At 47.3% G+C, this 26,454-nt stretch overlaps 1 protein-coding gene across 2 annotated transcripts in view; it reads left to right on the top strand.

Annotated features, from left to right (window-relative positions):
- Tnpo (transportin 1) overlaps nt 1-26,454 on the top strand; it is a 74,826-nt gene that overhangs the window by 39,949 nt on the left and 8,423 nt on the right. The window contains exons 15-19 of one of the 2 annotated variants that reach the window (XM_050186031.2): nt 737-895; nt 1,601-1,688; nt 3,587-3,685; nt 7,543-7,638; nt 12,069-12,144. In XM_050186031.2, the coding sequence (XP_050041988.1) occupies nt 737-895; nt 1,601-1,688; nt 3,587-3,685; nt 7,543-7,638; nt 12,069-12,144 (518 nt within the window). The remainder of the gene's footprint in view (nt 1-736; nt 896-1,600; nt 1,689-3,586; nt 3,686-7,542; nt 7,639-12,068; nt 12,145-26,454) is intronic. The other variant, XM_072285568.1, reaches the window with a different exon arrangement.

Consider the following 26,454-nt stretch of genomic DNA (forward strand, 5'->3'; position numbering starts at 1 on the left):
CTTTTTTCTTTTCAAGGATTTCACATCCCATTACCTATTGGCACGGTCACCCATCAGCCAGACTCCAGTGTTATAACCAATAATGCGGCATAGGGACATCGTAGTAAGCAGGTTATTTCCCCATAGAAAACATACAAAAGTTGATTGTGCAGCAGGTTTTCATTGTTTGTTATAAGTGGGTTCGACTGTAAAGGATCTGAATTAGCAGTTCTGATGTGCTCTAAAGAATTGCAGAATTATTTGTTATTAAAGAATTTAAAGAATTATTGCAGTTTGCAAGTTATTGCAGAAGCGATTTTTCAAAATTGAGGTAATAAAACAACTAGCATTTGTGCTGCTAATATTTCTGTATCTCTGGAGCTGCTTGGGCGGCTACTGGAAGTCTTGTTTTCAATTTCTTCATGTTGTATGAATACGCCTTTCATACAGTGTTTAGTCTATTGTGGAGTCAAATGTCCGAACCACTGGGTGTGCGTGGCAGCGTGCAAAAATGTGCCAATGCACGCACACACGGCATTGGTGCACTGAATGCGTTTGCTTGTTTGAATCTTTCCCCCCCCCCAATTTGGGGCTGCCAAGTTGGGGGTGTGGCCCTTACATGAGTCCATACAGTATATTGAAGCAGATGTGATAATTTTTATATGAATCATAACAGCTAACATGAAGTCAAGGTTGCATGTGAAAAGTTTGTACAGAGTTTTATTTCTGCTGAACGCATCTGCCTCCGTTTGCGCAGGCCAATGCAGCCCACCCTGACCAGTTCGAGGCCCCGGACAAGGACTTTGTCATTGTGGCGCTGGATCTGCTAAGCGGACTGGCTGAAGGCCTGGATGGTCACATGGAGAGTCTGGTCATGTCCTCCAACATCATGCAGCTTCTTTACCAGTGCATGCAGGTTTGTGTAGTACCGGTTATGTACTAGCATCATCTTGACTATACTAGGAGAATGCCAGCAAACTTGAAAGTAGAAAAAAAATCGAGAAGCAGACATAGACAGTGACAGGAAGGAGGCTTGACATTGAGGCGGACCTGCTACATACTGCTTTGTATAAGGAAATTTTTTTTGTTTGGAAAATAAATACCTTGAATTAAGGAGGTTAGACTTAGACTATACATGAAACATCTGTCACGGCACCAATACAGAACAAGCTTTGCGTTTGACCACAGTTTCGACTTGATGCCTCAGGTAGCTAATTTTCAAGGAAATGCTGACATCAGTCACAACTGCGAGTACATTAACACAGGATGTGGCAAGACGTAGGTGTTCTGCTGCACGTAATGGCAAGAGCTGCAACTTCACTACACGACATCAATTTTACACAAACCTTGCTTTGGAAGTTTTGATTCTGTTAGTCAGTCTCTGTGGGAATTGTCTATCACTAAATATTCGGAGTTGACTTATGCATGGCAATGTTGGGTAATCTGTGCGTGAAGCAGCGCGAGTGCCATTTAGCCTTGTCAGCATTTTAGTTTACAAACTTGTGAATATTATGGAGTTGTTTATTGTTTTGAAGAGTAAACTGCCAAAGAAATTTCATTTTCAAATTTGTGCAACATTCTGCTCATGCATTTTTACACACTGCCTTCTGATGTGTTTCAGGACTTGATGCCCGAAGTACGGCAAAGTTCATTTGCACTGCTCGGCGACCTCACCAAGGCTTGCTTCCAGCATGTGAATCCCTGTATCTGTAAGTCTTTCACAGTGCCCGTACAAAAAATTATTTTGCCTGCAAAGGCTGCCTTGTTGGCTAGATAATCTAGTTTGTAGTACCAGTAGTAGTTACCGTATTTATTCGCGTATAACCCGCACCAAAATGTGAAAAAACGCGTTTAAAAAGTGGGGGTGCGGGTTATCTGCAAATTTTTTCCTTGGGAGGGGGGGGGGGGGGGTCGGCTTCACCGCAATGTGCGGCGGCCTCCCCGTGTAGTCCGCCATCCTCATCGTCATCGACGCTTGTCAAGCCGATGAAGGGCCAACGAAAGGCCAGCATTGTTGAGCCTCGCGTTAGGCGCTGTTTAGTGTACTTACCCCAGTTTGCACTGTTTGCCTGCTTTGTTTTGGCATCATGAGTGCGACTCGACGGCAGTGTTTCACAGCGAAAGAGAAGCTAAAGATTATAGCCGCTGCCGAAGAAATCGGCAACAGAGCTGCTGCAAGACAGCATGACGTCGACGAGTCGTGCATTCGCGACTGGAGGAAGAAAAAAGAGAGTCTCGAAGCAACGAACCGGGACAGGCGAGCGTTTCGGGGTCCGAAGACTGGCGCGTACCCCCACCTCGAGACGCAGCTTGCGAAGTTCATTGAGGAGCAGAGAAGTCGTGGCCACGCTGTTTCGACTGAGATGGCGCAAATGGAAGCCCTGAAGTTGGCCCGGGAATTGAACATTCCACGTGAGTTTCGTGCAAGCCGTGGATGGCTTCAGCGCTTCATGCGAAGACATGGATTTTCTATGCGGCGGCGAACAACCATGTGCCAGCGGCTTCCTGAAGCCTACGAGGAAAAGTTGTTGAACTTTCAACGATATGTGATCGCACTTCGGAAGGAGCACAGCTATTTGCTGTCTCAGGTGGGAAATGCTGATCAAACACCTGTGTACTTTGAGATGCCGATGGACACGACCATGGAAAAAAAGGGCTCCAAATCAGTCAGCGTGCTGACCGGCGGAAATGCCAAGCTGCGCTGCACAGTCATGCTATGCGCTTTGGCTGACGGCACGAAACTGCGCCCGTATGTCATTTTCAAACGCAAGACGCTACCTAGCATTCCACTGCCCCCAGGAATCGTTGTGCGTGCGGAAGAAAATTCGTGGATGAACAGTGGCCTAGTCGGTGACTGGCTTCGAGTAATCTGGGAGCGAAGACCAGGTGCCTTGCTGGCACGCCGGTCGATGCTCGTACTAGATTCCTTCAGAGGCCACTGCACTGATGCGGTGAAGGCTCGCCTTGCCGAGACCAGCACCGACCTCGTCATAATACCTGGCGGCATGACGTCCATGCTACAGCCACTCGACGTGTGCCTGAACAAGCCGTTCAAGGCACACGTGAAGCGGCTGTATGCCCAGTGGATGGCCGACGGCATTTACGCCCTCACACCGACGGGACGCGTGCGAAGGCCTGATATTCCATTGCTGTGCCAGTGGATCGTGGATGCGTGGAAAGCGATACCGGCCGATTTGGTGCGGAAAAGCTTTAAAAAATGTGCGATCAGTAATAGTTTGGATGGTTCCGAGGACGACTACGTCTTTGAGAGTGGCGATGAAGCCTCGGATGGCAGTAGTGAGAGCGGCGACGATTAAGAATCGGATAACCAGTGACGTGGTGGCGGTCGTTTGAATAAATGTTCTGAAAACGAAATGATCACTGAGTGTGAGTTGCATCTTTCTAGCGCTCATTTTTTTTTTTCAGGTAAACGTGCGGGTTATACGCGAGTTTTTTTTTTTTTTTTCCGCCGAGTTCAAAGTTAGGGGTGCGGGTTATACGCAGGGGCGGGTTATACGCGGGTAAATACGGTATTTTAGCCAGATTTAAACAGTCTGGTTTGTGAAGTGATGTTGTGATGAGACGTCTTATCTTACCTCTTTTGCAGCTGACTTTCTTCCCATTCTTGGTCAGAACCTGAACCCAGAGATTATATCTGTGTGCAATAATGCAACGTGGGCCATCGGCGAGATCTCTGTCAAACTTGGTGAGTGTGGCCATGAAGTTGGTCTAATGGATTAGTCATTGCTTTTGGAGAAGGATTTGTGGCGACACCAGCTGGAAGTTCCCGCATCAGTTTGCCATGTCTTCGTGTATTTTGACACCACCTACTTGGTTGTTGATAATTTATCAGTAAATATAGACTACATTCTTTTGTAGAAGAGCCACACTGAACATAAAATATTTCTGAAACTTTTACTAAGCCACAGTTGCCCAAATGCGGGGAAAAACATTAAAAAAGAAAAGATACTTTAAAACCCATGACTTCACACTTGACCCTGGGGTTTCAGCACAAAATTTGAAAACTGGAACTTTCACCTTCAGTTTCTTGATAATCAACCTATAACACAGAAACCAATGAAACGAGTGTCTTCACTATCCTTTACCATTATAAACTCAATTATGTTTCTCTTCAATGTAGCTTCAGTCCCTTCAGGTGCTATGTGCACAGTTATGTACTGAGAGTTTGAATGCTAAAATATGTAAAGTGCTTTAATAAGATGAGTCAAAAGGCAGATGGCTGCATGTTTTGTGTCAGCTTGCAGTCATGTAGTGGGCTCATTTCTTTCATTGTTTTTCGCAATGTTAAAACATCAGTCACAGTTTTCAAGGGACTGGATTGGTTATTCCCAAGTAGGTAAGACATCACATGCCGTGTAGTCCACTTATAACAATACAGTCGAACCTCGATATATCGAACAGCGCGGTGATCGCAAAATAGTTCGATATAGCCAGAATTCGATATATAAAATCACGTAGAAAACGCATCAAAAACTAGCGCAAATCAATCAATGAACCAATCGTGGCGCAATAGATACTCACATGAAGCTTCAAACAAAGTATTTATTTAGTTCGCTGAAAGTACTGAAGCAGCGTAGCCGGCTTCATATTGGCAACCGCGTGCTTGACCACGGCGTCCTCAACATAGTCCAAACGGTCCACAATAGACAGTCCAGTGCCTTCTATTGCGCCGCAGTAGCGGCGTACAACGGCCAAAGCAGCTACAGCCTCAGTTGCAGTCGGGATCGTGGCAACATCAGCGCTTGCTGGATCAGCCTCGGCAGCGTCTTCGTTTGGCCGCTCAGCAGTCACTTCTGCCGCGATCTCCACGTCTGTTAACTCCGCCACTGTTCCGGTGCAGTCGTCACCGCCAACGAAGTCCGCAATGCACATGATGTGTGGCTCAGCACCGACAAAGCGCTCCAACTGGCTCCACGGCCGCCTCGATCACGCGCGCACGGCGGGGGCAAGCCTCGCCGTGCGCGCGTGATCGAGGCGGCTTGCCCCGCCGTGCGCGCATAGGTGCGCGCGTGATCGCGGCGGCCGTGCTGGCTCCAAGCCGCCGCGTGTGTACGCCGCTACGTTCAAATGGCGCCCTCGGCGCAACCGATGTGGGCAGCTGTCGTACGCAGCAGTCTGGAACGCCGATCGCGCCGCCGCTATCTTCGAGGTGTTGCGGGAAAGCTCGCCTCATGTCAACAGAGCGCACTTGGTCTGGGGCGGCGGAGTTCGATATACCCATTTTACATCCGGCCCCGTTCGAAATAAAGAATTAAAAATGCATGCGATTTTTCATGTGATATAGAAATTGTTCGATATACGCAATAATTCGATATATCCGTGTTCGATATATCGAGGTTTGACTGTACCAAGAAGAACGAAAAATCCGATCGTTATTGCCAATCATTGCTATATCTTGACTGCCGCTAAAAAAAAACCCTGCCGAACATTCCTCTGTAGCTCCAAAACCAAATTTGCCACTTGCGTTAAAAAATAGGCATTGTATAAAGTATACCACGAAAAATAACACGTTTATTTGTACCTCTAAGCAGCATTTCAAGCTTTAGGCGCACTGAAGTAGTCAGAAATCTGCACTTGCTTTCGTAGGGGTTTCAAGTTAACCACGGTGTGCATTGCATCTAGCTGCTGCACGAACACGAGCGCCAATAATTTATGTGCATGAAGTCAATGAGCGGCTCGCTCGATGACAGTACACTTCGCGTGAACATCGGGGTCGATGTCAAAGATGGGTAATTGGAAATCTCGTTGCCTCCGTTGTACAACGCCGCTGTCTGTCACAACAATGATTGCCCCGTGGGAGGCAGCACATAACGCATAAGGAGGCAGCACTATCTGCACTCAGAAACTCCTCCGTCGAAGCACCAGCTGTTTCATCGTCGGTAGCGGCGTACTCCCGAAGCTCAGTAAGGTTGGCAGCTTCCGCTGCGTTGTTTCCACTGTCATGATGAGTTTCGCTCTGGCGCACAAAGCCCACCTTTTCCGTTGATCAGCATGGCTCCTGGTTGCAGCCGTCGTGATTGTGGCACTCCTGCGCGAGTTCATACTTGAGTCTTGCAAAACGTCTAGCTTCGTCTCAAGCGACACAACATTGCGCTTTGTCGGCGTCATCTTCTATCAGCTGAGCTGTCCGCTTCGCTTCTCACTTTTTTCCCTCTCCTCACACGAAGCACAATCGTGGGCAACACGGACGAGAAGTGGCTGGCGCCATCTTGTGTCGTACTGTGCTGTTAATGGCGGTAGATACGAACTCGCAAAGGCAAATGTATCGCCCTGCCTTGGCATTGTTCGTTTAAGGGGAGCTTAGCAATGCGAATTTCACTTGTTCTGCATGAAAAACGATGTCCAGAAGGCAAGATTTTGGTAGGTATATATTCAAAATGCAGTGAATAACGTATCGTTATGACTTTTTTTTCATAGCCCGAATGTATAATTTGACACTCTTAGTTGACTCATATTTAAAACCGATATATTGTTATAAGTGGAGTGCACTGTAGTTGGATTTTCTCGTAATTGACGTTCCCATAGATAGCCCACTTTCTGTAAACATGACGACACTCACTGAAAAATTGGAAGTAGTGAAGTCGTTCTACAGCTCCTTGTTCTTCATGATTCTGAAGGTGCAAGAAATGTACTGAAACGAAACTTTAGAGCCCAGCTCTTAGATGGCCGTTTCTGCGGCGAGAATCGGCGTTCACGGCGTAAACGAGCACAGCAAAAGATGAGAGCGAATGTGACACGCAGCGGGGAATGAAAAAAGCGGTGAGAAAAAATAGGTGCAAGGAGGATAGCGAAGAGGAGGGTGCAGCGAAACCATGAGGCGAAAAGCGGAGGAATGTAGGGTCGATTGATCATGCCAACCAATATATTGCAAAATAAAAACATGTGTAGAGCTGTGCTCAAATGTCGCATTAGGGAGTATCATAATCATTGGTGAATTTTCTAGTGAACCGAAATGAATTGTGCCTCAAGGAGTCAAGGCAAACTTCCTAAAGACAAATAAGTGAAAATAATAGGTTAAGGTCCTTTTTCAGGTTTTTCACTAGATAGGGTCTCTTTGAAAAAGACTATTTTGAATATATAGTATAGCATAATGAATAATTGGGGCCACTGACACGTTTATGCCAGCAGGCTAGCAGAATGCCATAGTTCACTGAAATGGAAAAGTGCTTCAGTTAAACATGGTGTCTTAAGAGGCAACAGCCAGTGTTGTCGTTTGTGCCCATGCTTTGTCAGTACACGCCCACATCATAGATCTAGGCTGTGCTAAGCTGTGCCAACATAACTACTGAATTTAAATACATTTCTTTTATTTTTTTTCCTAGCAGCCTCTGGTAAGCAAATGACACTGGACTTTCTTTCCTTTTGTTTGTGGGGGTTTTTCATGACACTTGCTGTGCAGCTGGCTATTGGTGGTTGTAACAGGCCTGAGATTTGACCACTTCCTTCCAGATTTTCTTTCGTCATTCATTGGAGGTGGTCATTTTGTCTAATCTCTTAATTAGGCACAGCTTACGTGCTTGTTGTGCATGTTGTTTTGTGCAGGCAGAGACATGAAGCCTTACATCCCGATGGTGCTCACTCAGTTGGTGACCATCATCAACCGCCCCAACACGCCGAAAACCTTGCTGGAGAACACCGGTACAGTGTGCTTGCATGTGCAACAGCAGTAGTAGTAGTAGCAGTGTTTATCGTTTTCGGCAGTTGCAAATCATTTGGTGGCATTACTCCAGGCATTGATCTGCTAGTAAATTGTGTGGCATCTCTCTTGGCCTTGCGGTCTGGTTTTTAATGTTTAACTATGCAATGTCTGTATCTAACGGCGCACTCTGGCTGCGCAGGAAGCAAAAGCCAAGTTGGAAAAATGCTAGGCTACGTTGTCCGTATTGTTTGACAACTTTGGCCCAGCATGTACCATCGGCCTGATTGCCACGCACTAAACTCTAGCAGCACATAAGCCAGGGCCAATGTTGGGGCTCATTGAATTACATGCAAATGTTTTGGCCATGGCATAGTGTGAGCATTGGCCCCACATAAGTATGTAGCAGCACAAAAATTGCCAATATTGGTGAACGTTGGTGGCATGTTGGACAATGCTTCCCAATATTGGTTTTGACCACGGTGCTGCTTGGGATGCAGGGGAGTGAAAAAACGGTCAAGTACAGCTGTAGTTAACCTTCGTCGATTATATTTAAGGAAATTTGTCAGCAAAGGTGCCTACTTTTTATTTAGCTTTTTAGCATCTTGACATTTCATTTTGCGACATCATTTCATTGATGTTCTTTGTAGCGTCTGCATTCGTTCTAAGCATCTGGTAGAAGTCTGCTAAGTATTTGTGTGCTTTATCTGAATGTTTTATTGACGTTCTTTCTTCTGCCCTGTTGAGAATAAATTTGTTTACCAGGGAAAGAGTAGCACGATTTGCATGAAATGTTGCAAGATAATGAAATACAGCTTGTAGCTGGGCACTAATTTAAAATGAGGCTTCCCATGTGTTCTTTTGTTTCTTTCGGTGGCTTAGATATTCATGCATTACGAACATTGCCTGCCGTCCAGGCACATTATTGAAGTGCGTAGCCTTATAATTGCCATGATTTGAGCGTACAATACGAAAGGCGTCTTGGAGAAACATTTTTGATACTTTTTAATGGCAGCTTTTGCACGTAAAACTACTGCTATCGACAGTTATGTGGTAATCTAAGTTTCCGTGCAACTGATTTATCTCTTATTGGTGCTGGAACTATTTTATCGAGCTCAACTGAAATCCCACCCGCATGTGCTTGTTGCCACAACTCCGCCCCCATTGTTGCTACTGTCCCTGTCTCGTTGGCAAAAGTCTAGTGTCCACTTTTGGTGACCGACAACCTGCACTCGTGCTCACAACTTAAGATGCGTGCAGCTTTTTTTTGTTTTTTCTTTTTTTGCTATCTATATGTAATACTGCTAGCGTGATTAAAATGTATTCAAAAGCATTGCATAACATCCAGCATCATCGCTCATCCCCCATACATTGCCCACCCATCTCTGCAGGTAGGCAGGTGAGAGATGTTTTCACAAGTTGCACCTATAGATTGCCGGCACTCACCAGTCTTGTAGACTGCACATTGTCAGATCTCTCCCAGCTTTTTTAGGGGCACATTTCAGTGCTACAGTTTGGCATCTTAATGTTTAATTGTTTATGGTTCTTGCAAAACCACAAGTTTAATGCGTTAAAGACAAGCGGACGAATTTTTACAGCCTTGTTCTCCCCCCCTTACAAATAAACAGATAAAGGTGTGATGAGCTGGGCTATCATAATAGATTACAAGCACCATTCACGCTTTAGCAACCGTACGGTTTCATTCTAAGGCTGCTAGATGGAAATTTGGTGCTGCAGTCACTCGACGATCTGGAAACGGTGACTGACGCAGGAGTTTTATGGATTAGCATTGTTTGACTGAGAAAGCAAAGTGAGGCACTTTTTATTGTTTCTCCATTGCTTTGTTGGTATTGTTTGCTTTCGCCACAACATTTCCCTCGGGCAGTTGACACTCGTGCTAATGCACTTTGTGGTGTAATTTTCAGTGTTAAATAGATCACACTTTCCCCTGCCTGTTTTGTGATTTTTCTTTGCAAGCAAATTTTAATAGCATCATATGGTGGCCAAAGGAGGCTATAGTCACTGTCACACAACGTATTTGCAATGGCAACTCCTAGCTTTGAGAACGTTGATGTTACAAGCCATGACATAAAAATATAGAACTAAGTTCAGGTATGTTCCTGTGTTGTCTATTGTTTATGTTTCAATGTTTGTCGAATGGGCCACAATAGCAGTGCGTGTAGAAACTCTGCCCTTTTCATTTTGGTGTTCACATGTAGCTGGTGTTCTTAAGAGTTTGGCAGATCATGCAAGTTGTAGAGAACTGGTAGCGAAATGCAGTAGATACTTTGCAGGCATAGGATGATGTTTGTCAATACAAGATAGGAGTGATTGGAGTTTGCTATAAGATGCCCTTGTCCTGCAGTGGACATTAAGTAGGCGGATAGAGGATTCCCCTGAAGTCACACTATGATACAATGAACGTGATACTATGACAAATTACTATATTTTTGTGCGTATAACCCGGACCGAAATTTTAAAAAATGTAACAGTAAAGTGGAGGTGCGGATTATATGCGAATTTTGCCATGAAGCGAAACCACACCTCAAGGCAAGGTTCTCCACCATTCAAAGTTCAAAGTTACGCCATTCTCCATTAACAGAGGGATATGTATATATAATTTTATTTTTGTTTAATTGGGAATGTGGATTATACGGGGTGGTGAGTTATACACTCAAAAATACAGTATTGAATATGGTAACTCTATAATGATCCTTGCTGATTTCACCATGTAATGAACGTTTGCTTTTAACAAATATTAGATGTAACAAACAAGGTTGATTTAACTGTACTGGCAGAAAATCTGCATCATTCCAAATTTCCCTCTAGTAATGTAGTACGAAACTTTACAGTGTCACTTGGCTCTCTGTACATGTGCCAGTGCTGCAGCAGAAGCCTGGATATTCTTATTTAGCGTTATAGTATCAGGAGTAAGTAATCAGTTGCTTCACCCACAAATATACATTCTATTGTAGCTTCACTTATAGTGTGTTTGCTTTTGTTTGTACTTTGAAGTCCGCCATATGAATGCTTGGAGCATTCAAGACAAGACGGATTATAGCCTTGCAGAAACATGCAGTGTTCCTATGGCACCCTAAAACAAATGTCCTTGCAGAGCAGCCTTTAGTGAGGTGTTGTCTTCTGCTAACGTAGAAAACTGTCATGCCAACTTGTTCGAAACGAGTGTTGTTTATTAGGCCTAACATTGCCCAAACAGCAACTGCCCTAGGAACAATAGCAAATGGTTGTTACATCATAAACTCCATTTGAAACAAATTCTCCTAAATTGGAACACTAGGGACCTTTGCTTTAATGGCGAAGTTTCAGGTGGGAGAAAAGATTTTTGCAGTAGCTGTGCATCTGTCTGAGATCACGCAGTACTTTGTCATAAATTTCACGAGGTGATGCAAAAGCTGACCACAATATCTTCATTGCATGTTTAAGTGCAGAAGCTGCAGTGAATTCAGTGTGAAGCAGCCTTGATATTGCAGGTAGAGGAAGATGTTGCGACGTTATCTGCACAATCCACGCTAAGGCCCAAAAAAAGCCAAAGTGCCTGTAACGTCTTGCACATGTGTCTTCCATGTGCTAGCCTCACTATACTGTAGCTGTCTACAACATTTACAAAACCTTCCAGGTCTTTAGCCAACTCTAGCAAAGGTAATACTGTAGAAGCAGGTGCTGATTTCATCACTAAGTTAAAAGTTCTCTCAACAAAGAAATCATCCAAAGCTGCACTCATTCATCGACACTGTGCCCGGCTCGAGCCGTTTTCTCCATCAACCCTCTGTGCCGTTTGCTATTTATCATTTGTTTGTTATTTTGACTCTTATTATGGTTGGGTGCGCTCTGTGTACCTCGTTACGTGCAACACTGTCTCTCTCTTTCTCGTTTGTCTTGATTATCAACTTGTTTAATCATTATGTATACGTATTACATATAATTTTTTGGCCTATGTGTGGGGCGCACCTGGCGTGGTGTGTACCGTTGTTTGATTGATTGAAACTTGTTGCTGATGATTTTTTGCGAGTGTCGCTGTGTTTGTTTGTTTATAGGTTGTCTTTGCTTTTTTCTTTTTTTCTCCTTTTTTTTTCCTTCCCCCACCTCGACACCTCCTTGCCTGCCCCGACCCACCCACCACCTGGACCTACCCCTCCTTCCGGTCTTGCCCTCTCCTGGCCTACCCCCACCCGCTGTCGACGTCCACCCCGTAACTCCTTCACACGTCCACCGTCACCACCACTGCATCTGTAATTTCGTTGCCTGCACCTTCCCGTGCCTCCATGGGTGAACTGTGGGGGATAAAAAATGCCTCCCTGCCTTCCAATCATCCTCCTGCTTTAAAAAAAAAAAAAAATACCCGGACCTTGCTCGCCACACCATGCTGCTGCCACCCTTCCTCCCCCTTCGGACCTCCTCTTCGAACGTGTAGCCATAACGATTGGGCGCCTTGGTTACGTTTGCCCCGAGGAAGTGGCACCCATGTTACAGCAGTTTATACGCCCGTGGTGTGTAAACCCCTTTTTTTTTTCAATTTGTTTGTCTTACTATGTCACATCTATTTATCTCTCTAATCTCTCTGTCGAGTCTGTTGAACATTTTTTGCCTTTGATTTCTTTATTTTTCTTGACTTGCTGTTGGTTGTTTTTTTTTTTTTTTTTTTTTTGCAATTGCTATGCCATTATGGTTTTTTGCTTTCACTTTCTAGAGGTAGCAGTTTTGCCCATCTGGTGGTGTGCGTGTGTTTGCTTTGCTAAGTGTGTTAATTCCCATCCCTGGAGTGTTCAGGCAGCACTGTGCGTTTTTCTCCTCTTGCTTAGGGCTGTATCTGTTCATGATAAGTGTTGTTCACTTCACTTACCTGGCACGGCGTTTCCGTGACTGCAGCATTTGGCTTCTCAGTGCAAGGTCACAGTATTGGTTCCTACATGCCAAGACTAGCATTGGGGGTGGAATGCAAGAACGCTTGTCTACAGTTGCAAACTTATTATTCAGACACTTTGGGTCTGCCCAAAGTCCAAATAATCAGGAGTGCGAAATAACTGATTCGCCAGAAAATAAGTGAATTCTTCACACAAGTGGCCAGGAAAGCTTGTGAATATGGTGCTTTATGCGCATATGCTTCCATGTGGCTTGGATCAGAGAGCAAACAGGGATAGCCAATATTCCAATCGACATTAAGAGAAAGAAATGGAGCTGGGCAGGTCATGTAATGCGTAGGTTGGATAACCGGTGGACCATTAGGGTTACAGAATGGGTGCTAGGAGAAGGGAAGCGCAGTTGAGGATGGCAGAAGACTAGGTGGGGTGGTGAAATTAAGAAATTCGCAGGCGCTAGCTGGAATCTATTGGCGCAGGAAAGGGGTAATTGGACATCACAGGGAGAGAGGCCTTTGTCCTGCAATGGACATAAAATAGGATGATGATGATGATGACCTGGTCAGTGTGTATATGGAACATTGTCATGATTGCACTGCACATGGATAAAAGAATGGTCACTGCATGCACCAGATCTGCATGCCCTTACAGCTTGCGTACTTGAATACATATTTGTGAGATGTGGTTTGGGGAGCAAGCTTAATTGTGAGAGTCAGAGACACCTCCAAGGGCAGCAAGGAAGGAATGGCAACAGCAGCACACAAACATACATTCAAACATAAAGAGTGCGAATACGTAGGCACAGGGTATGGGAGCAAACGATACCAAGCGGTTCCTACATAGTGTTCAGACCGACTACCACAGCACACTCACAGTTTGGCTGGTGTTCCACGAAGCAGGCATGGTGCATGGCTCAATGAACTGCGAGAGCGGAGACTGCAAGTGAGCTTTAGCGGACTTTTGTTTGGCAGCTGGTCAGTGGGAGCAGATGTGTCATCAAGAGGTACCCCCGTGCGTTGGCGCTTGAGCAGGTTCCTCGTACAGCTGTTCGCCTCCCGAACGTTGATGTCCAGCCCAAGGCAACGCGTCTTTCTTGCTCCACTTCTCAGCTCCGTCTGTCTTGCCAATGTGGACTCTTCTCTTTCTATAAACTGCTTGAACCCTGCATAATTTTCTGATTAGCTCAGCGCTCTTTTGTGGCATTTGACACTTGCTTATTTGTAGGTATTTGTCTTGTCTAAACGTGCGGCACTGGCCACCTCGTGCTTCCATGCTCGAGCTCATGCATGACCATGCGCAAGGTTCATTCCCACGGGTGCATCATGACACTCGATCCAGTTTGTGGCACCGACTCGACAGGCAGGCTAGCTGTTGTATCACACTGCTTCCATGTTTCCGATGCCACTTCGTCATCGTCGAGGCGTCTCTTGGTACTCCACCACGTTTCTTTGCAACCATCCGGCACTTCGCTAGCTTTACCTCTGGCCAAATCAGCAGACTCATTGAGGGCAGAGTTGCAGCCACGTGAGGCTGCTTGATGATTCTGAGCAACAAAAATTTAATAACGCAGTGAAAAGATACCACAGTGCCCAAGACGATGCCTCTATTTTATGTAAAGGCACAAACACCGTACCTGCACGACACACACGACAAACACATAAATGTAACTTTGACAACTTAGTGGCTTGGCTTTTCCTGTAGTTTGGATATGGTCAGCAACCTCTAGGTAGACAGCGTTGCTACTTTTGGTATCTAGGTGCTGGCAGCCTGTAGAAAAACGAAAGATAGCCCTTTCTGCTAATCTTGGTGGCTGATTAGTGGGCAGTCATGTTCGAGCTAGCAAGCAGGGCTCTGTACAGTGCCCAGAATTTTGGACGTCCACTACGTTATGGTGCTGTGCAGTGTCGCAAAGCTGTCTGATAAACAAATATGTCCAAAATGTCAGTCAGGAACTGTGCATTTGTTTTGATTGAAGAACCCTATGATGCAAAAGCTTCTGCAAGGCCCACTGTGTCTGTTGATAATAGTAGTTGCAAACTTGATGAGTTGGTACTGGTTCATTTTTGTCAAAGGTGCTTAAAACAAGCGACAAGGCAAGAAAGGGAGACAGGACACATACGCCGACACACGCAGCAATTGGCGAAGCCAAAAATCTCTGGATTAGTACGGTCTGTGTTAAAACAAATAACAGAGCCCAATGAATTTAGCATGCTTGGCTTCGCTGATTGCTGTGTGCATCGGCACATGCGTCCTGTCTCCCATCTTCATCTTTTCCATCATTTCAAACGTCTTTTTTATAAATTAACGAGTACCCAGTTTGCCACTATTATCAACAGGCGCATGGGTCTTTGCTGAAGTGCTCTGAACCACTGTGCAAGGCAAGCAAAACCTTGGTGTTCGGACTACTGAAGCGATAGCTGGTGCGTTTGCCATTATATACATTGTGGCTCACATGCTTTAAATGCCAAACCTGCCATCATTGGCACTGTCGTCACAAAGAGCAAAATTGGCTGATGTCTTGCTGTAGTAATGCTAGGTATGCTGACATTGCTCATAAAAACTGGCTGAGGTCACATCTGGCAGCCACAGCTGTTGCAGGTAAAACTCAAACTGGTTCGTAGAAGCAAGTATTACAGTAAATTATTTGGGATGCTCTGATGCCTGCCAGGTTTTTAGGGTATACAGTGCCTAGACCTTCGTAAAACGCAAAACGGACGAAGTGGAAAATATTGTCAGTACTCTTTTATGCATAGTGCCGTCACATGGCTTCATTTCCAGCCTGCCTTTGAGAGCTTTGCCCAGAGCACTTGTGTGACATGTAGGGCATAGGTGCACTTTAGTTGGTCTGCTGTTGTATTAACGCGATAGCGTTAAGGAGCTCGTGTCGCAGAAAAGTCGGCGAGGTCAGCTGTGAGCAAAAAATGGTGGAAGGCAATTCATAAATAAAACCAACTTGCAAGATGGGCTGGGTGGGAATCGAACCAGGGTATCCAGAGTGTGAGACGGAGACACTACCACTCAGCCATGAGTTCGATGCTTCAAAGCGGGACAAAAGTGCCTCTAGTGAATGTGGTGTTGCCTTAGAAACGTGCCCTAGAAAGTTATACCGCCGTGTATATCGGTAATTATGAGCATGTAAATTACAGAAGTCGAAGTCAAATGCGTAGCAAAGTAGGTTTCCGCTTCATTCATTCTGTGCGTGGCGCCAACGCAGAGCCATCTTGCAGCAAACACAGAAGACCCCCTCCTTGCAATGTATGGTGCTGCCCCGACAGGTGGTGTGCCAATCGCTCACGCGACACGGCTCCTCTTTCCGCTCACAGCGAGATTCCTAGGTGCAGCGTCCGATGCAGGGCGCCTCTGACGTGTTCGCTGCGCCGTAGCGCGTCTGGTGGGAAAGCGTCTTCTGCGATGTGTGCCAGGCTGCTGGCGAGGAGTCATGCGTCTGCATGGTGCTCCCAAGCGAGATAGAGGACGATCCCATTGAGGCGTCAGCCCCATGACTGCGTTCGCCTTCATGGCGCGTCGCGGCCCGGCTGTCCATGCCGATCACGACGTTTAGCTCACGTAGATCGTTTCTCCCTCCAAGACACCGAGTTCTTTGGTTCGTTTCGCTTGCTCAGGCGCATGTTCCGTCTTTCTGTGACTCAAGAGCATGCTGTGCGAATGAGTGGGCGGTGCGAACGGGGTGCGATAACGCTATCGCGTTCCACTCTTCAAGGCAAAGCTTAAGCGTCCTCCAATTTTTTTCCTATGTACTCCATTTTATCCTAGGCATTGCAGTGCTGTGGAAGTGACGCAAGAAGTTCAGTCATCGGAATGGGTTGCTAAGCACGTTTTGTGGTCAAGTTGTATAGGCATCCTGCTTTGGTTCAGAAGGTCGTGAGCTCAACAATCGCAGCATGGGAGCAGTATGGGAGCAAGGCAATATATATATATATATATATATATATATATATATATATTGTCACGTGGTAGTGACGGTGAAGAAAGAAGCAGTACGGTGGAATACAAAACTAGCTTTTATTGGGCGAACCTGTGCCCACAAAACAGGCTACACTTATAGCACAACGAAAGCGGCGAACACAGTCGGCGATCGTCGAAAATCTGATCAGCGGGTCCAGTGCGTCAGCTTTTATACAGCAGTCATCGAATGTTCCAGACTAATCGTTGGGACCCGCGTGCCTTCCACAAAGTTCTACACCATTCGCGTCACGCGATGAAATCAGATAACACAAGGTTCGGCGACAACATACAGCGGATAGAAGCATCGATAACTTTCCAGAAACTTCGGATACATGCAGGCGCGTCCCGCGCTGTGCGATAAGATTTGTTAGGCGGCGAAACGTGGTCGCCCGATAAATATAAGTACACGTGTCAATACCCCCCTCTTAAAAAGCATCGACCCGATGCTGCAAATATAAGAGAGCGAAACACAAAAGGACACTTCTTAAACATAAGTAACAAAAAAGAAATAAAGTCCAAAGGTCAGTTACGCGAAGCCACAAAGTTCGTTAACGCTGGTAGTAGGGCTTGAGTCGCACAACGTGGACTATTTCAGGTCGCGAGCGGCGCCGCTGTGATAGCGAAATACCGTCTGGCACGACCTCATAGTCCAGTGCGCCAATGCGTCGGATGATCTTGTACGGTCCGAAATAGCGACGCAAAAGCTTCTCGCTCAGTCCTCGTCGGCGTATAGGGGTCCAAACCCAAACACGGTCACCGGGCTGGTACTCCACGAAGCGTCGTCGGAGGTTGTAGTGTCGGCTGTCGGTCCTCTGCTGGTTCTTGATTCGCAGGCGGGCAAGCTGTCGGGCTTCTTCGGCGCACTGGAGGTAGGTACGGACGTCAAGGTTCTCCTCGTCCGTGACGTGAGGCAGCATGGCGTCGAGCGTCGTCGTCGGGTTCCTGCCGTAGACCAGCTTGAACGGCGTGATCTGTGTTGTTTCTTGTACCGCCGTGTTATAAGCGAATGTTACGTACGGCAGGACGGCATCCCAGGTCTTGTGTTCGACGTCGACGTACATCGCTAGCATGTCGGCGAGGGTCTTATTCAGCCGCTCCGTAAGACCATTCGTCTGCGGGTGGTAAGCCGTTGTCCTCCTGTGCCTTGTCTGACTGTATTTCAGAATGGCTTGGGTGAGCTCCGCTGTAAAGGCCGTTCCTCGGTCGGTGATGAGGACTTCTGGGGCGCCATGTCGCAGCAGAATGTTTTCGACAAAGAATTTCGCCACTTCGGCTGCGCTACCTTTCGGCAGTGCTTTTGTTTCAGCGAAGCGGGTGAGGTAGTCCGTCGCCACGACTATCCACTTATTTCCGGTTATTGACGTCGGAAAGGGTCCCAACAAGTCCATCCCGATCTGCTGGAATGGTCGGCAAGGAGGCTCGATTGGCTGTAGTAATCCGGCTGGCCTTGTCGGCGGTGTCTTGCGTCGCTGACAGTCTCTGCATGTTCTGACATAACGGGCGACGTCGGCGGTCAGGCGCGGCCAATAATACTTTTCTTGTATCCTCGATAGTGTCTGGGAAAATCCGAGGTGTCCAGCGGTCGGATCGTCATGTAGGGCGTGCAATACTTCTGGACGAAGTCCTGACGGGACAACAAGAAGGTAATTGGCGCGGACTGGTGAGAAGTTCTTCTTCACGAGTAGACTGTCTTGAAGCGTGAAGGAAGATAATCCGCGCTTAAATGCCCTGGGAACAACGTCGGTGTGCCCTTCCAAATAATCGACGAGGCCTTTAAGTTCCGGGTCCGCTCGTTGTTGTTCGGCGAAGTCTTCCGCGCTTATTATTCCAAGGAAGGCGTCGTCATCCTCATCATCTTGCGGCGGCGGGTCAATGGGGGCGCGTGATAGGCAATCGGCGTCTGAGTGTTTTCGTCCGGACTTGTATGTTACAGTGATGTCGTATTCTTGTAGTCTCAGGCTCCACCGTGCCAACCGTCCTGAGGGATCCTTTAAATTCGCTAGCCAACACAAGGCGTGATGGTCGCTGACGACTTTGAATGGCCTGCCATATAGGTAAGGGCGAAATTTCGCTGTAGCCCAAACGATGGCGAGGCATTCCTTTTCGGTTGTAGAATAATTGCCTTCCGCTTTTGACAACGACCGGCTAGCGTAAGCTATCACGTGTTCATGTCCATCTTTTCTCTGGACCAGGACGGCGCCGAGGCCTAGGCTACTGGCGTCAGTGTGGATTTCGGTATCGGCGTGCTCGTCGAAGTGCGCAAGTACGGGCGGCGACTGCATGCGTCGTTTGAGTTCTTGAAATGCGTCGGCCTGCGGCGTTTCCCACTTGAACTCGACGTCACATTTAGTTAGCTGCGTCAGCGGCTCAGCGATGCGTGAAAAGTTCTTGACAAATCGCCTGTAGTAGGCACACATGCCAAGAAATCTACGCACTGCCTTCTTGTCGATGGGCTGTGGGAACTTTGCTATGGCAGCTGTCTTCTGCGGGTCGGGGCGGACTCCAGATTTGCTGATGACGTGGCCTAAAAATAGAAGCTCCTCGTAAGCGAAGCGGCACTTTTCCGGCTTCAGAGTAAGTCCTGATGACCTGATGGCCTCTAGTACTGTTGCCAGCCGCCTAAGGTGAACGTCGAAATTTCCGGCGAAGACGACGACGTCATCCAAGTATACGAGACAGGTCTGCCACTTCAATCCTGCTAAAACCGTGTCCATCACGCGCTGGAACGTTGCAGGCGCCGAGCACAGTCCGAATGGCATAACCTTGAACTCGTAGAGGCCGTCTGGGGTGATGAAGGCGGTCTTTTCGCGATCTCTTTCGTCGACTTCTATTTGCCAATAGCCAGACTTGAGGTCCATGGACGAGAAGTATTTAGCGTTGCAGAGCCGATCCAATGCGTCGTCTATCCGTGGGAGGGGGTATACGTCCTTCTTCGTGATCTTGTTCAGACGACGATAATCGACGCAGAAACGTAGGGTTCCGTCCTTTTTCTTTACCAGAACAACAGGGGATGCCCACGGGCTTTTCGACGGCTGGATGATGTCGTCGCGCAACATTTCGTCGACTTGTTCTCTTATAGCTTCACGTTCTCGCGCCGAAACTCGGTAAGGGCTCTGACGGAGTGGTCGAGCGCATTCCTCGGTGATTATGCGATGCTTGGCGACTGGTGTTTGTCGAATCCTCGATGACGTCGAAAAGCAGCCTTTGTATCGTCGGAGCAGACTTCTGAGCTGCTGTTGCTTAATCATAGGGAGATTTGGATTAATGTCGTAGTCTGGTTCGGGAACCATGGTCGTCGGGGTAGATGCGGCGGAATCCGAGAGGACAAACGCATTACTTGTTTCCAGAATTTCCTCGATGTACGCGATCGTCGTGCCCTTGTTGATGTGCTTGAACTCCTGGCTGAAGTTTGTCAGCAACACTTCAGTTTTCCCTCCATGCAGTCGAGCGATCCCTCTTGCGACGCAAATTTCACGGTCTAGCAGTAGACGTTGGTCGCCTTCGATGACGCCTTCTACGTCAGCGGGTGTTTCGGTGCTGACCGAAATAACAATGCTGCAGCGAGGCGGGATGCTCACTTGATCTTCTAGCACACTCAAGGCGTGATGGCTACGAGGGCTCTCCGGCGGCATTGCTTTATCTTCCGACAGCGTTACTGACTTCGACTTCAGGTTGATGATTGCGCCGTGTTGGTCCAGGAAGTCCATACCGAGAATGACGTCTCGTGAACACTGTTGGAGGATAACGAAGGTGGCAGGGTAAGTCCGGTCATGAATGGTTATTCTTGCCGTGCAGATCCCAGTCGGCGTGATGACGTGTCCTCCAGCGGTGCGAATCTGAGGGCCTTCCCATGCGGTCTTAACTTTCTTCAACTGGGCGGCGATGTGTCCACTCATTACGGAGTAATCGGCCCCTGTGTCGACTAAGGCAGTGACTGCATGGCCGTCGAGAAGCACGTCGAGGTCGGTTGTTCTTTGTCTGGCATTGCAGTTAGGTCTTGGCGTTGGATCACGGCTGCGTCGTGTTGAACTGAAGTTGGAACGTCGCGTCGTCAAGTCGTCTTTCGTCGGTGTAGTTTTGGCTTCCAGACTTCGTCGGGACGGCGGCGTGTCGTTATGTCGTCGAGATGGTCTCTTCGTCGGCGGCGGAGGATCTTCGTCAGTTCGACGAACAGCAACCGCACCTCCATCGGTTGCTGCTTTTAGTTTTCCGGGTATGGGCTCGCAGAGCGGCCCCGGGCTGGGCCAGTGTATGGACGGCGCTGCGGCGACAGGTAGCGGCCTGGTGACGGCGAACGGGACGGTCGTCGAGAGTTCCACTGAGTGCCGGCTAGGTAATCGGCAATGTCACGTGGGCGCTCCCCAAGCTGTGGACGCGGCGCGTTGACGGCGAACCCTCTCAGTCCCATGTCGCGGTATGGGCATCGGCGGTACACATGGCCGGCTTCTCCGCAGTGATAGCAGAGCGGGCGGTGGTCGGGGGCTCGCCAAATGTCCGTCTTCCTCGCATAGGTGCGCTGGGCGACGGGTGGGCGCGCTGGCGGCGGCGGCGGCGGACGACGGAATTGCGGTGTTGGAGGACCTTGGCGCGGTCGCGCAGGGGGGCCTTGACGGCGGGCGACGACGGCGGCGTAGGTCATTGCTTCCGGCTGCGGTGGTTCTGGTTGCACCTCAGGAACTCCAAGGGATCGGTGCACCTCTTCTTTCACGATGTCGGCGATAGAGGCCACTTGAGGCTGCGACGAAGGCAAGACCTTGCGCAGTTCTTCGCGCACAATGGCCCTGATGGTCTCGCGCAGATCGTCCGTGGCCAGTGATTGAATTCCTGCGTAGTGGGTAGAGCTTGTGCGGCGGTTGAATTGCCGGTTCCGCATTTCGAGTGTCTTCTCAATGCCGGTGGCCTCGCGAAGGAACTCTGCTACGGTCGTCGGTGGGCTTCGTACCATTGCGCCGAAAAGTTCTTCCTTCACACCGCGCATGAGTAGGCGTACTTTCTTTTCCTCGGCCATATCCGGGTCGGCGTGGCGGAACAGACGGCTCATTTCTTCCGTAAAGATGGCAACGTTCTCATTTGGTAGCTGCACTCGGGCGTCCAGCATAGCTTCGGCCCTTTCCTTGCGCACGACGCTTGTAAAGGTGCGCAGGAAGCCGGTACGGAACAGGTCCCATGTTGTCAATGTCGACTCCCTGTTCTCGAACCACGTTCTCGCGGCGTCTTCTAGGGCGAAGTATACATGCCGCAACTTGTCGTCGGAGTCCCAGTTGTTGAAAGTCGCGATTCGCTCGTACGTCTCCAGCCAGGATTCCGGGTCTTCAGTTGCTGCTCCATGGAAGGTCGGTGGGTCCCGAGGTTGTTGCAGGACAACGGGGGTCGCTGGGGCAGCCATTGGGGTTGTCTTGGCCACGATCTTCTTGGTCTTCTCAGGTAGAAGTCCGTGTTCCGGGGGCAGCTGTTGTAGACGACGGCTTACTCGATGGTCCGTGACTACGTTGGTGCTCTCTTTACGGTCCGGGCTTGGATCACGGCTTGTCGGGGGCGTCCGGTACATGGACCAAAAGCACCTCCACCAGATGTCACGTGGTAGTGACGGTGAAGAAAGAAGCAGTACGGTGGAATACAAAACTAGCTTTTATTGGGCGAACCTGTGCCCACAAAACAGGCTACACTTATAGCACAACGAAAGCGGCGAACACAGTCGGCGATCGTCGAAAATCTGATCAGCGGGTCCAGTGCGTCAGCTTTTATACAGCAGTCATCGAATGTTCCAGACTAATCGTTGGGACCCGCGTGCCTTCCACAAAGTTCTACACCATTCGCGTCACGCGATGAAATCAGATAACACAAGGTTCGGCGACAACATACAGCGGATAGAAGCATCGATAACTTTCCAGAAACTTCGGATACATGCAGGCGCGTCCCGCGCTGTGCGATAAGATTTGTTAGGCGGCGAAACGTGGTCGCCCGATAAATATAAGTACACGTGTCAATATATATATATATATATATATATATATATATATATATATATATATATTCATTTTTTATGACCCTCTGAGTACTTGCCCTTTGGGAACTTTGTGCAGTGTCTTTTGAGTGTCGTATCAGATTTGGGAGATTACATGTGACACTGTGAATCAAGTGCAGTTATCAGCTAATCTATGCTTCTCTGAACACCAGTAGCATTGCACAAGCTGCATATAAGGCAGCCATGATGGGCTGAAAATGAAAAATTCGCAACAGATAACAACAAAAATCAGAATAATCTAAAACAACCTCTTAGCCGTCTACCTCAGTTTGTTCATTTTTAAGAACTAAAGCCTTTTCATTTATTACCGAGTCTAAATAAAGGAGTGTTCCATAATTGCTGGCAAAAAACACCAAATTATTTCTTGATTTGAACACGACCACTTCAGAAAGCCTTGCACAGCATTGCACGTGGTGGAAGACATGAAGTATAGGTTCCAGCCGGTTAGTTAATTCTCTTGATCACTGTGAATGGTTAGGAGAAAGCAAATGCTGCACTCTGGGGACGTATTCTACGATGATCACTTTCGGCGATAGTATTGCCGTCAGGCGCAGGCTGATTGGCTGTTTGAGCACTATGTCAAGTGGAGGCGACTGATGATTGCAAAATACTGATCTCTTGTGCTAAAATTGAACAGTGGTAAAAGCAGTCCTAACACAGTGCTGCCTGCAACGCTTGCGCCATGAATGGGAAGCACCACATTCTTGCCCTCGTGAACAGTAATCATGTGCTTCGTAATCCCTCCCCTCTGTTATTTGTTTGCTTAGACCATTTGGTGTGTGCCTTAACTTCCAAACAGTTATGTTTCCTTTAGCACTCTGTATTTGCTTCTTGGAAGTCCATGCTGTATGTCTGCAACTTTCTTTCACATTTTTAAAATTTCTTTTGCCAAAGCCAGCAGCTGTGCTGTGCACTTCTGCAATGGCATTCTCTCCGATTATCAAGAAAAATGAAGGTTCAATGCTAAACTATATATTTTTTTTTATGACCAAGTCTCTTAGCAGCGGTGGACATCAAAATCTGTTGTGAAAATTGCTGGTATAATAATTATTATAACTAAGAAGATGTGCTGATTCACATTAGCGATTTTTGGGAGCATGTTGTTATAACTGCAGAATTGAAGGCAGCCAGCACTCATGGCACATCCTTTTTGCTATAAACTCTGTGCCTAGTGACACATGCATAATACGTACAGTGAAAACTCTCTAAACCTGCAGTTGGCCTGAGCTTGGAAGAAGTATGTACTGAACGGTAGTATTACTTACCCGAAATAGCGCGAGATTGCCCAGTTATCTTTCAAAAACGAAACTTGAAGAGAGTGCGATGAAAGGGCAAAAAACACGCAGTGTTTATTCATTGCGTGCAACAAAAGACTGTTATTTCCGTTTGACGCCACAGCGGCCTAGCAGCGACGACAGCAGCCTCAAACTCGCTTAAGCTGTGAGCCAGCTTTTCCGCGAGCCCCCCCTTCTCGGCAAACACTCGCATGAGGCTGGCATAATGTGTAGCTTCTGCCACTGTTGGGCCTGAATCGCCCGTGTTGTCGCTTTCCATGTCGTCCTCATCACTGTCATTAGGCGACACTTCGGCAATATCAGAGGCAATGATGGCGAAAAGTCGAGCCTCGAAAAGTTTAACTTTGTCGCCAACATCTTTTTGTGGTCCCCCAGCAGCACTGCCGAGCACCTTCTCCTTGACATTCCAAATTCCACACACACGATAGTCAACAATAGATCCCTGTTGCGGGCCAGCGCCGATTTTGTGCCACATTCGATAGGGCAAACGATGTCCAATTTTTCTTTCATGCTGAGCACCCCATTTTTGTCCCAGCTTTGGCATGACCAGAGTCCTAGCTTGCACAACTCCACAGCGCTCTCTGGCTCGGCGCCAAAATGATGTTGATATTAATGTGTCTTCACCCTTCCAAGCGCCCTTTGCATTTGCGCTTAGAGGCCATTCTGATCTTTGAGGCTTGTTCTTCTGCCTGGCCAACCTACTGCTGTAATTGCGCTATGAAAAGTGCAAACACTACGTGCTAACTGATACGTACGCAATAAGCTGGTATAGTTTATGCAGACACAATATGCATTATGTTCAATTGCCACTGAGTCGGGGATTTGACTTAACTATTTTAATATGAAACTGCGGTTAAAGCGGGTGCGGTTTCACGAGGTTTGACTGTACTCAAAATCTGTAGAGAAATGCATTGCTGTTTTCATTAATGTTTCTGCACTGTGGAAGAATGTGGTGCCAAATAATGCATTTGCATTTATGCAACATCAATGCAATTTGTTAATTTATTTGCAGCATGCTCCCGAATGTCCATAATTGGGAGATTAATTATTGAAATCCTGTTGCTTATTGTGTTGACTGTTCCGTGCCCTGATGTCTGCCACTGATACGCAGCTTGGTCTGTGAAATATTTATCTATAATAATCGCGCCTTTCGTAATCAGAAACAGCCATCGTTAAAAAACATGACAGTATGCATGCAGTCTTAACTCTACTGGGCCTGCTTTGTCCTGTTGGCTACCTGGTTTACCCTTTGCATCTGCATTCCCTTGACACATACCTTTCGTAAGCACCTTCTAAATTTCAGATGTGCTTATAACATGTTTGACAGTGTAGCGATTTCAGGAACGTACGTAATGATGCACCCCTGCAGGCCCCAAATGCGCTTGTAATGTTTGGAAGTTCTGGCATTCAGTACAAGACAGTACTACGAGACAGGCATAAGCTAGTTGGCACTACTTGTAGTCTGGTGTTTAATGCATGAGGTCATCAACTGTACTCCAAGTACTCTCATGTAATTGCAGTGAAGGTCTACCTTTTTTTTCTGTAAGCCTTAAAGAGCAACTCCTACTAATTTCCTTCTTTTTAGGATGTACATGATATAGTTTGTCTTCTTGTGCATCCTGTCATATGTCTATTGGTTTGTAAATTGTGGAAGAACTTAATCCAAAGAATTCTACATCAGTACCTAGTATGTGAGAGTGCCTTGTCGTGACGTCAGTTAGGACATTGGGGGACATGGACATGCTCTGGGAGCACAATGCATGCTCACCGCATATGTTAGGTGCGATGCAGTGTCTAATGGCACATTTGGCTTGTGCAGCCATTTGCGTTGCGGGAGCTACATCCCTGCGTAAACCCTCCATTTGTCTCTCTTGCCCCCATTAGATTATTTCCTTGTGAGTGGTGCTGTCGGCGCACAGCACAGGTGTTCACAGAAGCCAAACGCATGAGACTCATAGCTGCACGAAACAATTGCGACGAGGACGGGCTCCATCGCTATTGCGCGTTAATTTTCACTGTGCAGGAATGCTGCCTTGTCGGTTTTTGCAAATCGTCTATATGAAGAGGATGAGAAGAAAGAGATGTAAAGAGACATGTAAACAACAGCCAAAACAACGCAGAAGTTGAATTATAGCCGCTTTACACAAGCTGATAAGTTGAAGCATTGCTCATGGCAATAAGCATTGAGCATACTTCACTGGAGTGGAAATTCAGGCTAATTGGTTGTTCATGATATTCTAGTAACAGTGTTTAAAACTATGGATATACATAGAATGGCATACACAACACTGTGTATGTTTATTCTATGTTCATCCCTCACCTAACGTGCTGTAGTTAGATCATTGGGCTTACATTTTTTAAAGAGTGTCATCACAGGAAGTCATCACCAGCAACTCTACTCCAGTACTAAATTGTGTGATGTCGCCAAACACGGCGTGTCCAGTGAGAGCCCATCAATTGAAGACTTTTCACACCAATTTGTAAAATTTATTTTTAGAAAGGCTACAGAGCTCTCGGTTGTACCACTTGGTATATGTCAAAAGCAGCGGCCGCATTTCGGTGGAGGCGAAATGCGAAAACACCTGTGTGCTTAGATTTAGGTTCATGTTAAAGAACCCCAGGTGGTCCAAATTTCCGGAGACCCCCACTACGGTG

This window comes from Dermacentor andersoni, chromosome 11 (genome assembly GCF_023375885.2).
Source record: "Dermacentor andersoni chromosome 11, qqDerAnde1_hic_scaffold, whole genome shotgun sequence".
In the NCBI taxonomy this organism is placed as follows: Eukaryota; Metazoa; Arthropoda; class Arachnida; order Ixodida; family Ixodidae; genus Dermacentor; species Dermacentor andersoni.